At 35.5% G+C, this 17,054-nt stretch overlaps 1 protein-coding gene across 3 annotated transcripts in view; it reads right to left on the bottom strand.

The window, feature by feature from the left end:
* The window catches only part of Ntrk3 (neurotrophic receptor tyrosine kinase 3), a 389,429-nt gene that overhangs the window by 17,932 nt on the left and 354,443 nt on the right, over nt 1–17,054 (bottom strand). For 2 of the 3 annotated variants that reach the window (XM_027922507.2, XM_071608640.1), the window contains 2 exons: nt 6,435–6,476; nt 1,713–1,871 (listed from right to left, as the gene is read on the bottom strand). In XM_027922507.2, the coding sequence (XP_027778308.1) occupies nt 1,713–1,871; nt 6,435–6,476 (201 nt within the window). The remainder of the gene's footprint in view (nt 1–1,712; nt 1,872–6,434; nt 6,477–17,054) is intronic. The other variant, XM_027922509.2, reaches the window with a different exon arrangement.

The raw sequence follows: 17,054 nt of genomic DNA, 5'->3' as shown, positions 1-17,054 counted from the left end.
AACTGCCAGTGCCTGGCTGCTGTAGTGGGTGGAGGCTGGGAGGGAGCTGAGACAGGAAACCTGCCTTCAAGGCCATTGCCTCACCAGGCAGTCTTAGAAGACACCACAAACATCCTGTTAGTTACTATGAATCGCTCAGTTACCCAGGACAAGTTTTCTGCTAAGACCAACAATACCTTCATCCAGAGCCTCTCTTTTCTCTGGCTACCAAACTACATGGAAGCTGTGTTCAGGTGCATGCTGAGCACAAGTACCTGAAAGTTTTCATGTGTGCTCCCCCCAAGGAAAACATTTTTTTTTGAAGCACCATAAAGAATATGACATATTCTCTTACCTTATTTTAAAAGGTTATACAGTGTTTTGTCCTACTTTGGGAAATGTGGTCAGGCCCCACTGAGCTTCTAAATAGTAAGATATTACAGATTTAGAGAAATGCCTTCTTTTCAGTCTTTGAAATTCACTTAATTAAGTGGTCAGGACATAGGAGAGCACAGATGAATATAGCTTTCAAGAAGAAAGAAACTGTCTTGAATGTAAAATAAGATTTCAATACTAAAAGGTCCTAATGTTTACATTTTCCCAGAAAACAGAAGACCATAAAAAGAATTGCAATGTATTATAAGTGAGCTGGGTTGGGAGACAAATCCCCTTCAGGTCTATGAACTATACTGAATCCCCCACAGGCAACATGGCTCTGGTCTACACTCAACTGAGAAGCATCCTGACAGGTTTGGAAGCAGAAGGGTCCTGTGACCACAGCCCAGGCTCTGTCCCTGCTCCTGGGGTTCCCACCTCCAAGGCTGTCTACTCCAGGATTCCAAACAATCTCCCTTCCTTAGTCCTGAATCTCAACAAGTGTTTCTGTGAAAATTATTAAATTTCTACAGCTATAGTGCTTAGGAAAGTGCCTAGTGCTAAATGTGAGCTATTATTAAAATTCATTCACTTTCATTTTTATTGTTATTTAAATTAAAATTATAAAAATATTGTGTGTTTATTATTATGCTTACTGTTATGACTTATTTTATTCCTAGAAATTCACACAGCACTCTCTCCATTATATGCACTTAACTTTCTCAGTTCACCATCTTATACATTGTTGGGGCTGGTGTGCCTAAAACCCTTGGGGACCCAGATTCCTTGGGCATACCCGGTAGTAGGTATTTCCACAAGATGGCACAATTGAAAAACTCATCGTTGTTCTTTGTTTTCCTTTCCTGTCTTGGTGAAACACTTGTGATTTTTAACTGTAGCAGAACAAATAAAACCATGACTTTTATCTCCATTTAGACATCTGATTTCATGCCCTTTTGACAATAATACTATATTTCTTATGGCTACAATTTTTCCCCACTCTAAATCCCACTCCCTTTTTCTTTTCAAGTACCAGGGCTTAACCACTGAGCCATATCCTGAGCCCATTTTTATTTTTCATTTTAAGAAAATGGAAAGGGTCTCACCAAGTTGCTTAGGGCCTTGGTAAATTGCTGAGGCTGGCTTTGAACTTACGGTCCTCCTGCCTCAGCTTCCTGAATCACTGGGATTACAGGCATGTACCACCACACTCAGCAAGCTTCCCCCTCTGCTTACTTATGTCTACATCCATTCTGCTGGCTCCAAATCCCAGCTGATGTTTTGTACACTATGGCCAATTCCTGGCCTGAGCTACAATCTTTCCCCCAATCAAGATTCCTGTGTGCCCCCCTTTTTACCTCTGTGTTTGAGAGCTGAAACCATGGCTGTTTTCCATAGGTGAAGATCTCCCAAAGGATCACCCCGAAGCTCCACACATCACTCTCTGTAGTGAACTTCCGATACATGATGCTTTCAGGGGGCATCCAGCGGATGGGGAGCATAGTGTGTCCTCCCACCTAAAAAGGGTCAAGACAGAGGCACAGAGAGTGACCAGATGACCAGAATCAGTCACGTCTTTCTGTAAGCTTCATTTTAAGATACAATCTCTTCCATGCATCATATTCTAAGATGGCTACTACTTGATGCAACTTGTATCAGAGGGTGAGTGGAGACACTGACATCTGAGACTAAAACACTGGAGGCAGCTAGAGTAGCAGTAAGAAATAACACCTGAAGAAGGTAGTTTCCTTGATACTAAGTGTGAAGAAAGACCACAAGGTGATCTGAAGTGAGAGAGAAAGTTTCAGAATCCGGTGCTACCATAAAAATCTTAAAATATTCTAGAGGAAAGTCTGCAGAGTCCCTGAGCAAGCTGCCCAGTATCAAGTATTTGCAGACATCAAGTTAGCCATGTTGGCCAATGTGGGGAGGGCACAATGTAGTCCACGGGCATCTCATAGGTAAAACCATGACTAGCTCCTACCTGTCAATCCTAAATTTCTTACCACATTTTGGGATTTCAAGCCAAGGGACAGGGAAGTTCCAAGAGCATGGAAAAACCACATACTAATAAGATATCAGGTGGACAGAGGGAAATAATGACAGTTTTTAATAATATCTCAAAAGTCAATAAGGAAGACAGTCTTTAATGAGGCCTAAGAAGACTATCAGCCATTTGTGGATTTACTGATCTGAGGGCAACAGAAAGCCACTAACAAGAGCCAACATTCAGGGTATTTTTTTCCTTAAAAGGATGTCAGGGGGAGACACATTTCCCAGCAGGTCGAGAATATTAACATAAGTGGAAGAAAATTCACAACATGTTTTAAAACTCAGGAAGTAACTGCATCATTATTAAATACAGATTCAAAAATTAGAACATTGGGCAGATACATGGAATTTGTTGATGCAAAAGTGCTTACTATTGATAAAAAAAGAGTTCTTTATAAATGTTCTGATAAACAATTAACTCAAAGTTTTTATTTCTGAGGTGGATGAGCTAGAGGAATAATAATAATGAACATTTAAAGAATGATTTGGAAGATGGGCAATCTTGTTTCTCTAAAGCGAAGTCATGTTTGCCTTATCCACTTGAAGTATTTTAGAAGATAACAGATAATAAGGGTTTGCAGAACAGTTGTTTTCAACCTGGGATTTTATAATCAGGAAAGGTCTATATCTATTTTAAAAACAACTGAAGATATTTGTTTCAAACAAGCAAAGACAGACATTTTACTACACACAACCCTTCATTAATAAAGCAGAAATTAATTGAGGATATATTTGAAAAAAAAAGAGAAAAGAATCCAAGATAAACAATGACTTGGAACATTACAAATAATACAGAACAAATAAGCTACAAGAATGCAGCTTAAATTCAAATAACAGTTGCTAATTTGGTAGTAAAAGGTAATACTACACTAATAAGGGCTTTCTATAAAATAGAGAAAAAGTAAATAATAATACCAATAATGCTAATAGTACCACCACTGTTACTACGAACATCTATCTGGAATGAAATTTCCATATAATTTCAACCATAAATGCATAAAAGAGTATATACAGAAAAAAATTAAAAGCCTGATAAAGGAAAATCTGCAAAGTCCCTGAGCAAGCTGCCCAGTATCAAGTATTTACAGACATCAAGTTAGCCTTGTTGGCCAATGGGGGGAGGGCACAATGTAGTCCACAGGCATCTCGTAGGTAAAACCACAATTAGCTCCTGAATTTCTAAATTTATTATTTATAAAGGAGGGGAAAAGCCTACAGATACTGATCAACGGTTGATTATGACAGTTTAAATGTGCTTGCTAAAGTTTTAAAGCAACTTCCAGAAGAATAGAAGTATACACCTAACTTCCTAACCATTTTCAAGAAAATAGAACCAAAATCTTTAATCAATACCAAAAAGACTACAGAAAGAGGAATAGCAATAGTTAGACCACAAAATAAAAAAGAGGTTTAGAATTATTACTGTAGACAATAAGTAAAAACAGGTTATAATACATCTTAAGTGAGAGAAAAATTAAGGGTTAAAAAAAATCAGGATTCATGTTATTTAGAAAAGTCATATCTAAAATAAAATCGCAAAAAATACTAAAAATAAAAGAAAAAATACAAGCAATAAAAGGAAAATATAATCAACCTATATATGCATATACACAAATATATAGGCATATATTGTGTATGCCTATATATGCAAGTACAAACACATATACTTTTGTGTATACGTATATACATATATATGACCAATAATATTACTTTTATTGATTATTTTTATTTTTCACATGTGTATATAAAAACAGACTTCCAAATGTCAGGAATAAGTTGGAAAAAAAGTAGTTTGTATCATATTTGCAGTATACTTAATACTTAATATCATATTTAAAGATGGAAAAATTTACTATTTTGGTAATCATGAATACTATGCTCCAATTAACATAGCAACACTAAATAAAATATGTGTGTGTGTATACAGTATACACACACACACACACACATATATAGTAAAATTGGGCTATAAACCAAAACTAACAAACCTATCATTATAATGGAAAATTAAAACACTTCTTTCACAAATTAAAATATCAAAATGACAATATAGATGAAAAGACATTTTTTTAAATATGAATAATGAGTTGTGATGGATAAATATGTTGTGTGATTGTTTACATCATTCAGACTCCTTAAAAATAATTACCTTAAATTAAAATATTTATAGAAACCAACCACATAATAAGCTTCAAAGAAAATCTGAAATTCTAAGAGAAAAAGATAAAGAATAAAAACAAAAAACATTTTCTTCATCAAATAAAACAAAATAGAAATTAACAACAAAAGTTTAATTTTTTAAATGGTTCTCTTTGGGCAATTAAAAACCTAATAAAGAAAACATAAAAATAAAATTTAAAACTATATATTATAATATTAACTAATGTCCTATTCATTAAATCCTGTGGAATATAGTGAAAGTAATTTGGAGGGGATAATATAGCATCTAAACACTATTTAAAAAATAGTTAAAATATAACTAAACTAAATAAGGATTCAAAGTAAAAGACAGAGAGACCTAAAAACAAACATAGGAAAAGTAAAAGGCACTAAATAATAAAGCCAAAATAAAATGAATATGGATCAATTGGTATCAAACAGAGTAAAACAACCAACCAAAAAGGGGAAAAGAGCAGACTCGGTCTGCACAGTCAATTGCTAGTTCTTTCAAAAGTTATATAAATGTATGGCAAGGTTAATAAGGGATACAGAGGAGATAATTTGAAATACAACAATAATTTGAAAATAAAGATTCAGTGACTGAATCTAATGTTTACTAGAAATCATTAATGAAATGTGGAAAACATGAATATAAAAAACATTATAATTCTAGTAAAAACTCTATACATTAAAAAATCATAGGTTCAGATGGTTTTATGATTGTATGATTGAGTTCTACTACCATTTTCTATCTTATTTATATTTTTCCAAAGCAAAAAAATGACAGAAATGTTCTCAAACCACTTCTGTGGCTTGAATATTTCTTTTTTTTTCCATTGCTTTTTTTTCCTTTGGCTTGAATATTTCTGATAACAAAATCAGTCAAGCTTAACATGTAACCTTAAATACATAAATACAGATTTTTAATCTATGTATGTATAGAACTATCTCTGTTATGAATAGGCTCCAAATCTGAATGACACATCAAATCAGCAGCAAATCACAGAAATCCCACACTATAATTGAAGAATGTTTATAACAGAAATGCAAGAATGCATCAACATTAAGAAATCTGGTTTAATTTACTAAATGGAAAATAAAAGAAGAAAAACCATCCTTTGAGAAGATGCCAAAATTTTCCAATGCCCTTTTGTGATTAAAAGCCCTAATCCCTTAGTAATAGAATATAACTTCCTTTATTCAGCACACTAAATATCATACTAACTGATAAAACCTTAGAAGCAATTAAAAGTATTATAGACTTAATAAATTATCCAGATATAAAAGGATAACACATGTCAGTAGCAATGACTTCAAAATGCACTGGAAAATAAAATTATTTGTACAATAGCAACAAAATATTTAAAACCCTGAGACATAATCCTTAGCAGAAAATATACAATTCTATTTAAATAAAAGTATTGAAAAAAAACAGAAAAGACCTAAATAAATGAAATTTTTTATAATTCCCTCAAAAAGAAGACTCAATATCACAAACATCTCATTCCTCCCTCAAAGTAGTCTAAAAGTTCAAAATAATGTAGATAAAAACCCCAATGGAATGGTTTATGGAAATCAACAACATGAATCCAAATTCATCTAGAGTAGTAAATACTTGATAAAAACTTGTTAAAATTAGAACAATGATGGAGATTTGCTCTATGAGCAAAATATTTTATTGAACTATGTAATGAACACATTGTAGTTTGGCATAGGGATAGACAAATTTATTAATGGAACAAACTTGAGAGTCTAGAGGCAGACCCATATGTAAATATTGGAGTTTAATATATGAAATGATGGGTTAGTAATTAAAGTGTTGGGACAATGAACTATTATTCATTAAGAAAATACACTTAGATACCTACCTCACACCATATACAAAAATCATTTCCAGATGGATTAAAGAGCTAAACATAAAAACAAAACAATAATAATATTAGAAGAAAACTTACAAAAGTATTTGTATAACCTCAGGAGTGGAAGGCCTTCCTACATAAGACATATATGTTCAAGAAGCCATACAGGATAATATTTTGCAATATAGCTTATTAAATTAAATACATTTGCATGGCACAAGACAAAATAATCATAGTTAAAAGACAAATGAGAAAATATTTGCAATTATGTAACAAACAAGGAATTAAAAAAAAACATATAATACAAAGTACTCCTTCAAATTAGTTAGCAAACACAACCAACAGAAAGAAGAGTAAAACAGAGGAACAGATGATCCACCAGACAGCTACCAATAGCCACAAATGTATGAGGAGATGCCAATTAAAACAACAAGAGACACATTTCTGAATGTCATTTGAGAAAAATGGAAAAGGATGTATGTTATCTGGTGCTTGAGGGATATGAGAATTAGTCTCCAGTGCCACTGGCAAGATTGGGACACCTTTTCTGAGAGCAAATTCTTTTAGAATCTGTTCACACTAAAGGTATAAGTGCCTTTGACCAGCAATTCATTTGTAGGTGTCTTAGGAAAAACACTTGCTCTTGTAGGTGCTAATATTTAATTGAAGACATTTATTTTGTTGTTTTGAAGTGCAAACAATAGTATTCACTAAAGGTATATTCAATGGTTAAAAAGGAAATGGCAGAGCTATGTGTACTGATATGTAAGTATGTCCAGATATATCAAACGAAAATGCAAGTTGCTAAAAAATATATTTGAGTATTCTCATTCCTATAAAAATGGATATATGCATACACAAGCAAATATATAGTACTGTGCAACTTGACAAACACATAGAAAAAGGTCCTGAAAACTAGTAAACTGGTGGTTTTCTCTAGAGATGGAGGTGAGAATGAGTAGAGACCAAAGGAAACATTCCAGATTTCACTGTCTGTATTTCTGTACTGTTAGAAATGTCATGATGATCATGTATTACATTTGAAATTTTAAAAACAATAAAAGGAAATAATAACATGAATAAACAGAAACCAGTAGATCAACTTTAAGTTCTACATCAAAAGATAAGTTTTTTTAAAAAAATTATTTTTGATAGAATATTATAGAATGATTTATTGCATCTGATTTCTTCATTAAAGAAAAAAGTAGCAGTCAGAAATATAGGAACATTACCCTTGATGGACAATTGTGAATAATGGAGTCCTCCAAAATGATGCTGGTGTATGTGTCATTTGATGATTTTTATTTACAATCCAGAAGATGCATTACAAATTGAAATCTATAAGTTTACAAAAAGGAGAAATTCAAGTGTACTGGATATAAATTGTGATGAGCTTAAATGTTTGGACAGAAAAGTATTAGAAGGGTATTAACTGGTCACAGGGGAATCTTGATAAGATTCTCGCCGAGCAGCACCAGCAATGTGGGCAAAGTTTATACTGCACCCTTCCAGGAATGAACTAAAATATTTCAAGAGGTCTGTGATACGACAAAAACAGCAATAAATTGGAAGTTCAAAGCCCTGGATTTTGATCTGACTTTTGACAAGCACTTAACCTCTTTGAACTTCAATTTCCGTATCTTCAAAATGGGAGTTAAACAACAGTCCTGCCTAAGGTGATATTAGGTCGCAAAACCCATGAAGTGCAAAGGCGTACCCACAAAGTACAGTAACTGCTCATTGTGTGTTTCTTTACATGATATATGGCAGCATAACAACTCTCATTTCCTAGAGTTTTCTTATTTCATGTAAAATTCAGTGCTGCTTTCCTTCCAAGGTGACCTCCATCATTCTCCCTCATGAAGAAACCCAGTCTGGGAAAGGTAGTGTTCAAACATTTCTTATAAAAGTTATTGACAAATATCCCCATGATAAAACCAAACCAGACATAAGTTAGCCAAAAATCAGTCTTTGTAATAAGAACAATATGAGTTAATTAATAATGAGTTCTGGACACTGCATACTGCATTCCTTATTCATACAACATTCTCCAATAGACACCTCTACCATCCCTGTTTGACAGAAAAAGAAAATAAGGCACCTTTTCTAAGCATTGAATAAGAAATGTTAGCCAATGATCTGAGATACCTTAAGGATCTTAAGGTAAGCCTTGAAACAGGAAGCGTAAATTAAAAGGCTCAGGAATAATTCTAGCAATAAAATAAGCACTTGGAGAGAAGCAGGGCTTTGAGTTGCAATAGGAAAGACCCCCATGCCTACCTTGAAGGATGCCTTCCAACACCTCTTCAATTGTTCCAACCTCACACACAATCCCAATGAGGACAAGAGATACAAAACTCTGGAAGGACTTCTGCTCAAGAGACACTTTGCTAGTGCTAGAGGGTCAGGATGCTCAGGTTGTTTAGATGTCTGTTTGGAGGAATTAAAGGGTTATATAATCTTAGCACAAGCTCTCCTTTCTGTTTTTGTCTAGCCAAGACCGGGTCTAGCCAGGATTCATTAGGGTCTTTGCTCCTTTGAATTACCAGGCATATTAATTCCAGAGTGCAACCCCATTTGCTGCATTATTAAGTCTGTTTCTCAGAAAAATGACCAGTCCAGACATATTGGGAGCCAACCTGGAACAGAACAAGGGAGTCTCTATTTCCATAAAATTGCTTTTATGTCCAGATTCCATGTATGGACACCAGAGGCACCTAATCAACTCAGGCTTCAAGAGGCCCATTCAAAGGTCAACCACAAATCAAGAAATTGTAGGGGAAGGTCATATAACTTCTTCAAAATCTAGTCAGATCTGGAAAACCAGTTTCTGAGACCTCTGGACCTTCTGCCTGAGCAGAAGGGCGGGTACTCATTGTCCCTTGAGAAGGGAGTGCCCTTGACCTCTTGTCTACTGATATTTTACTAAACACTTTTGACAAATTTGCTTCCTGCTTCAGTTAGTCTGCCAGATAAGATACATGATGTCTACTTAAATTTGAATTTCAGATAAACAACAAATAGTTCTTAGTATAAGTATGTCCCAAATATTGCATGGGATATACTTATGTATTTTTTTTTGTCTGAAGTTCAAATTTAACCAGGCATTCTGTATTTGTATATGTTAAATCTGACAACACCAGATTTCAGACCTATATATCAGGAAATGGACATTATGCTCCCAACACAACCTTTTTATTTGCTGGGCTCTCTATGCATGTTTCTGCCCTTCTCCTTGTCTGCCTTCTCCCTTGTTCTAAAGAAGACTGCTTGAGCTAGTGCATTATGCAAGCAAAGCTCCCTTCTCTCTCCCCCTCTACTGTCCCAGTCTCTTTGCCTGTTTCTCATTAACATCTTCCTGGATAGTGCCTATGACAGAGAGAAGCCTGTGCCAGAATTTTCCTCTATAAACACACTTCTGCTACCTTCTAGCTACAGATCCTTGGGCAAATTATTTGTCCTGTCTGGGATTCAATTTTCTTATCTGAAAATATGACTGGTAACTGTAATTGGCTCCTAGGATAATTCACCCAATTATATGTGCCTGGTATGCTTGTTTAAAATGCAGATTCTTAGACTGTACCCTAAGCCCAATGAAATTAGACCAGAGGTCATCAAACTACGACCCATCTCCTGCTATTGTAAATAAAGTTTTACAGCTGAGACAGGAGGATCACAAGTTCAAGACCAAACTCAGCAACTTAGTGAGGCCCTAAGCAACAGTGAGACCTTGTTTCAAAATAAAAGTGAAAAAAAAGGCTGGGGATGTAGGTCAGTGGTAAATTGCCCCTGGGTTAAATTCCCAGTGCACACACACACACACACACACACAAAAGGTTTTATAGTACACAGTCATGTTCATCCATTTCCTTATTGTTTAAAGCTATTTTCACACCACATAGGCCAAGTTGAATGTTGCAAATAAGAGCATATTAACGTTATGAATATGTACTATCTGGTCCTTTACAGAAGAAGTTTATGACCTCTGAATTAGACTCAAAGGAATATCAGGATTGGAAGCTATAATTTTTTAATTGACAGAGATAATTTTTGTTTTAGTGTTACCAAAATCTTAATAATTCCCTAATTTCAAATATGATTGATTACACCTGACCAGGTATCTGGAGTCATGATCAGATTATAAATGCTATTGTGTGCTTTCTACTACAACACAATAGAGGTAAAGGATATGTAATAGTTTAGATATGAGGTGAAACTCATATGTGACACAATGCAAGAATGTTTAGAAGAAAAATGATTAGAGAGTTATAACATAAGCAGTGAATTAATTCTTTGATATGGATTGACTGGGTGATAATTGCAGGCAGGTAAGATGTAGCTGAAGAAAGTAGGTCACTGGGGTTGTATCTTTGGGGTTTATATTTTGTCCCTGGTAAGTGATATATATTCTCTCTCTCTCTCTCTCTCTCTCTCTCTCTCTCTCTCTCTCTCTCTCTCTCTCTCTCTCTCTCCTTTTTCTCCCTCTCTCTTTCATAGTTGCCATGTCCTGCTTTCCTCTGCTACCACCTTCCTCCATGATATTCTGTCTCTCCTCAGGCCCACAGCTATGGAATCAGCTGACCATAAATTAAATCTCTGAAACCATGAGCCACAATAAACTTTTTCCTCCTCTAAGCTGTCTTTTTCAGGTCTTTCAATTACAGCAATGAAAATTTGACTAAAGCAACATGTCTGTATTACTTTTTTGTGATGTTAAGCCTGATCAGTGGATATAGTGTGATCATAATTCACCTAATGATTTTAGCACCCATGATGATCATTGCCCAAACTCATTATTTCATTAGTGGTTACAAAAAGGTGACATTCTAAATATAGCATTCCCTCTGCATATATTAGCTGAAAATCTTTTATAAATAAAACTTTCCTTCATCAGCTATTTATTTATACTGATAACAGTTTACACAGGACAGGCAAGATAATGCTCATTTTTTTCTCTTTATTTACTAGTTCTTAGAATAATGAATTCATTCCCTAGCATTTTCCTAAAGTAACCAATAAAAGTTTTATTTTATTTTATTTTTTATTTCTTTTTTTAACACACACATACACACACACATACACGAAGTATATTATTCTATTGTAGTTATTATTTTTGATGTCTGGTGTCCCATCTCTGGCCATGGAAGACTCTTAAAGTTAATGCCTGTGTCGTCTCACATAACCCCTGTTGTCTTTGATAGCATCTTTGTTTTCTGATTTGAAAGAATAATCTAGGCTCATCTTAGACATTTTCTGCCCTGACGTTTGAATCAGTCATTTCTCTGAGGACCTCTGAATGCTTTTCTTGGCAATGGAATTTAGAGACCACAATGAGGATCCTAGTAGTGCTCATTGTGACTGGGTGGTCATTATTTCCAGGTTGCTAGAGTGGGAATACTAGAGTAGGAAAAGAAGCTAGGAAAAAAATTTTTCTTAAGAGAAATTGCAAAATGAGTTTATATTTACTTTTTTGAAATTCAAATTTAGAATAACATAGCTTTTACTTAATTTCTTTGATTTTATATTTACACTTTGATTTTCAAATATCATGATTTTTATTACACTGGTAACTTATTTGTTTTTTCCTAATATATTGGCATACCTCCATGTAGCATAAAGAGAATTTCAGCATAAGTTAAAATATTATTACTGGCAATATGATTACTAAAAAACATCTATACACTTTGTAGCTTTTTCTGTCCTCAAGATATCCTACTGGGCCAGGCAGAGTGGTGCATGCCTGTAATCCCAGCAGCTCAGGCGGCCCAGGCAGTTCAAATCCAGCCTCAGCAAAAGCAAGGTACTAAGCCACTCAGTGAGATCTTATCTCTAAACAAAATACAAAATAGAGCTGGGGATGTGGTTCGGTGGTCAAGTGCCCCAGAGTTCAATCCTCAGTATTCCCTCGCAAAAAAGATATCCTACTAGGACATACAGAAAGCAGTTTTATCTTAAAGTCATTTGAAATAATTCCTTTGTACACAGGTGAAGCCAACAACTTAATACAAAATTCGTCTTTTTTGTTTCATCTTCCTTTTTAGTTTTGGAATTTTAAAATTTTTATTTTGGATTTGATTTATCATTTTTTTACGCCTGTAAAAAAAAAAATAAATAATGCATTGTTTCAAAGTCAAAAGCACAAAACAATGTACTTTCAAGCAAGATCTAATTTCCTCTCCATTCATCTCATCCTCATCCTAAAGGAAACAACTTTGTTTTTTTCCTAGTTTCTACTTTCATTGATTTCTATACAAGGAAATATGGATTTAGATTCATTTACCTGTTCTGTGCTTGACTTCTCTCACTGTTGTTCATTCATTCCTTGTATGGCTGTATAAGAAGGACTCTGTTGGCATGACAATGCCAAAGCTTTCCCAGTCCTTCCATATTGTCAATAGGAAATGCACTGGTTTTGTGTTTGTTTTGTTTTGGTTTTGGTTTTCACTGTTGGGGATGGAATTAAAGGCCTTGTGCATGCTAGACGCTAGGCAAGCGCTCTACCACGGAGCTACACCAGCAGTGTTGAAGTATACTTTATATACATATCTCATATTATTTTCCCACATCCTAGAGGAAGAGCCATAGTTCCAAGGGATAAAGCCTAGAATTCCCATTCTGCATAATAGGTGAGAGATGGAGCACAGCGCCCACAGGAGTGGTTTCTAATCAGGGTCTGCAGAACTTGGAGATACATGAACTCTCCCTAGCAAGTATGCAGGCAAGGTTGTTTTGAGGGATTCTGCAGATCCTTGATTCTGCAGATCCTTGGATTTTCTTTTCCTAAAATTGAACTTAGAACCCCCTATGGTCTTGCAATTACTCTGCCCAATTACCACCTCCCCTGACTCCACACACACACAGCACTCTCAGAGGGGAATACAAATTTATCACTTTTTCTAAACCTCAGGAGTGAAAACCTACAGAGTAAAAAGGAAGGAACACTATGAAATATTGATGCAGGAGTTGAAAATGAGTGTCTCTAGTGACTGGGAAACAAATATTTTGGCAAGTCAAGTAATCTTTGATTCATTTGGAACTACCAAAGGGGGAGCAAACCTAAAAGAATTATCAGCAGAAAGATTAAAAATAATGTTTAATAAGAGACCAATACATGATTTTAGGCAAATAAGTAGGTACTACTCCAAAGAAATCAAGTCTCATTTCAATTAAAAAAAAAAAAAAACCCTTCCTTTCCAATCTGGTTATTGTGAACAACATTTCTTAGTTCTTACATCTACAAAAATGAAAACAAGGATGAAATTGATGCTGAATCTTCATTAATTTCACAATAAATAAAATTAATTAATGAATTCATAGAGTAATTGAAAAATATGACATGTTTCTCCATTAATATTTTACTTCTTATCTTTCATATTAATCAAAAGTTGTGCTATACATTAATATTATTTTGATCAACTGCCTATTTCTGTGTATTACTAATAATTATGTGATACTGAATCCAAAAAGAAGCTCTTAACATTTAGAAACTTATGGTCATTGGACATTAAAAATTAAATTTAAATCTTCATACATATTTTTGTCACAGTAAATTATAATACAGTGGCCAATAAAATGCTTTCAAGCATAAAAATAAATTACATAATAATAAAATTCAGTGGGATAACTGGAATGGAAATATAAATTCAAGCAGAAAAAGGAGCCATGTAAAACTGACTGTTTAAGAACTTGTTCATGTGTTTAATAGATGATGTACCAAATTGCTCTGGTATTTAAAGTTCATTAGATACATTAAAGGAATGATGTGTTTTTTTTAATGTCAATGTTTACAATATTCTGGAAATGGCATTATTTGCAGCTATTTAAAAATATGTTGAAGATTTTCGATGCCAACTTAAAATGGGCAAGGAGTATGTGTGTGTGTGTGTGTGTGTGTGTGTGTATGCATGCATATATATATATATATATATATATATATATATATATATATATAAATTCTTTTAGGGACATAAAAGTTTGAAGACCCTCAATCTAGAAACTCAGCATGTAGAAGCACAAAGTTTAGAGTCCTGCCTCTCTTGTTCTTCCCCAAGCCTGTATCCCACCCACCCTCAGGTTATCACTTCCTGGATCCCAGTTCTAAAAACCCCCACTTGAAGCCTTGCCCTTGAAGACCAGGAGTAAGTGGTACAGTAGGGGTTGAAAGTAGAGTGGTTGCAGGTTCCCAGGCCCCAGTTTCTACTGACTGCAGAGTGCTCTGCACCCCAGAGTGCTCCTCTCAGGGGCCTCCCACTCCCTCCACCCCCAGCTGTCCCTTCTCTTCTAAACCATACTTTCCCAAACAAGGAATTGTCTTGCATATTTCCACCAAGTGACTCTAACTTTGCTATAGTCACCGGGAATTCACTACCCTGAGTTAAAGAGAAATTAAGATGAGCTCTAGAAGTTTCTTGGGGCTTCCTGTCTAATTACAAAGACAAGGAGGCAGTCAGTAGATTCCAAGGAACATATAGAAGCCTGCTTCACCCTGAGAGATTCAAAATATCTATCCTCATGCAACTCTATTGAGGTATAAAGGAAATGAAGTAACCCATATTCTGGATAAAAAAAAATTAAGATTCACCAAAAGTGAGTGTATGTTGATTCACAGGGCATGATATTTCTGGAACAAATGGAAGAATTCAAGCTTCCTCTGAACTCATTAATCTGAATGGGTGAGTCAGAATCTTAGAAGTAGATAAGAGGGCAACTCTGCACTTTTGAGGAGGCAACTCTGAAAACTTGCAACATGTTAATGGCAAAACGTCTAATCAAGAGATTGCCATTTACAGTGTCATGGTTTGAATGTGAGGTGTCCTTCAAAAGTTTATGTGTGAAATAATGCAAGACCATTCAAAGGTGAAATTAAGGTCAAGAGAGGCAGCAGTGTAAACTTTGTGCCTCTACATGCTGAATTTCTAGACCTAGGGTCTTCAAATTTTCATGTCCCTAAAAGAATTTAAAAAAAAAAATGCATGCTCCTGGCACATTTTAAGTTGCCATCAAAAATCTTCAACATATTTTTAAATAGTTGCAAATAATGCCATTTCCAGAATAATGTAAACATTGACTTAAAAAAAACACATAAGAACCTTAATTGAATCAGTAAATTAATCCCCTGATAGGAATTAACTGAGATGGAACTGAGTGGGTAGGGGGTGGCTAGAAGAGATTGGTCACTGGGGACTTGCCCTGGGGGTATATATTTGGTGAACTGAGCTTAGTCTCTGCTTCCTACTCATCATGTAAGCTGCTTCTCTTCACCACACTCTTCCACCATGATGTTCTGCTTCACCTTGAGCCCTAAGGAAGTGAGCCAGCTCTCTGTGGATTGAGACCCCAAACAAATTTTTCCTCCTCCACAATTGTTCTAGTCAGGGCTTTTAGTCACAGCAGTGAAAAGGCTGACTAAAATATGTAATAACTGCTGTTATTTTTTACTTATTCAAATTTAACTTTTTAATTGCATATCTTAGCACAGAGAAGAGCCTTCATGTACATGAAGAAAAAAGGAAAAACAGCAATACACCTTCTTCATCCCCTGAAGATTCTATTTCCCATATTCCCCAATGGGCTTTGCCTCTCCCACACTGCTCTGTTACGTCTGAGGGGAAGCATCAGCCAGGGAGGGCAAGCACCTTGAACATGAGCCCACAAGTAGTCCCAGTAGTCATCACATAGTCTTTAAAATTAAATCCACACTTGCTCCAGAGAGTTTGAGGCTTTCACATATAGAGGATGCATATCAATATTGGCTACATATAGGATACTGCATGTGTAGACATCCACACATCAAGAAGCAAGAGGTTTAAATGAACATATGTGCATGTGCTTTGTATGATCAGTCACAGACATAGATGCAGGCCTGTCAGTCATGCCCTCATTACATGGGGTTGGAAAAACCTCCCTCTGACATTTCTAGAAATCAATGGCCTAAATGCAGGTGGAAAGGTCCAAAGTCCTCCTCCAATGTGTCCTGTCTCAAGACTGCAAAAGTAAATAATTTCACCCTAAACCAGTTGATTAACTCTAGCTGATTGACACCTTCAAAATTTTCTAGAATGATGAAATCCTCCCACCTAGAATTCATTATTCTTACTGCCCACATTCTCAAACCGCTGGGTTCTCCCCAGGTGTATGGGAGACCTCCAGAGTCTTAGAAATAACATTTTATCCTTCAGACCCTCCTCCATTTCCTGCCTTTTCTCCTCCTTCCCCAGGCCATCTCTCCCCTCACATCTTTACTTGACTCTTCTGAATTGTGGCTGCTGCCTTTTGAACCAGTTCTTTAGCTTCTTGTTCATTCATTAGGCATGTCTCCTTGGTGACCGATACTACCTTTTCTCTGGATGCCATCTGGAATCTGGGAGTATCTTTAGGGAACTTGTTTTGCCCTGTAAATGAACTCTGATCAGCTCCCCAAATCCAAGTTCATCAGAACCCATAGCCTGAAACAGAGATGCAATACTAAAGCTGTAGCTCATGATCACAAAGGGTTGGGGAGGATCTTAGGAATTACCTTGCCCACCTCCAGAGGTGGAAGCCTAAGCCTGAAGATAGGCAGTGCCTTGTCCAAGGTCACTAGAATAGTAAATAAAATGGAACTAAAGTCCATTGAGTTTTAATCTTGTC

The sequence above is a fragment of the Marmota flaviventris genome, chromosome 2 (assembly GCF_047511675.1).
Source record: "Marmota flaviventris isolate mMarFla1 chromosome 2, mMarFla1.hap1, whole genome shotgun sequence".
Lineage (NCBI taxonomy): Eukaryota > Metazoa > Chordata > Mammalia > Rodentia > Sciuridae > Marmota > Marmota flaviventris.
Note: the sequence above shows the minus strand (reverse complement) of the source record. Positions and strands in the feature narration are given on the sequence as shown.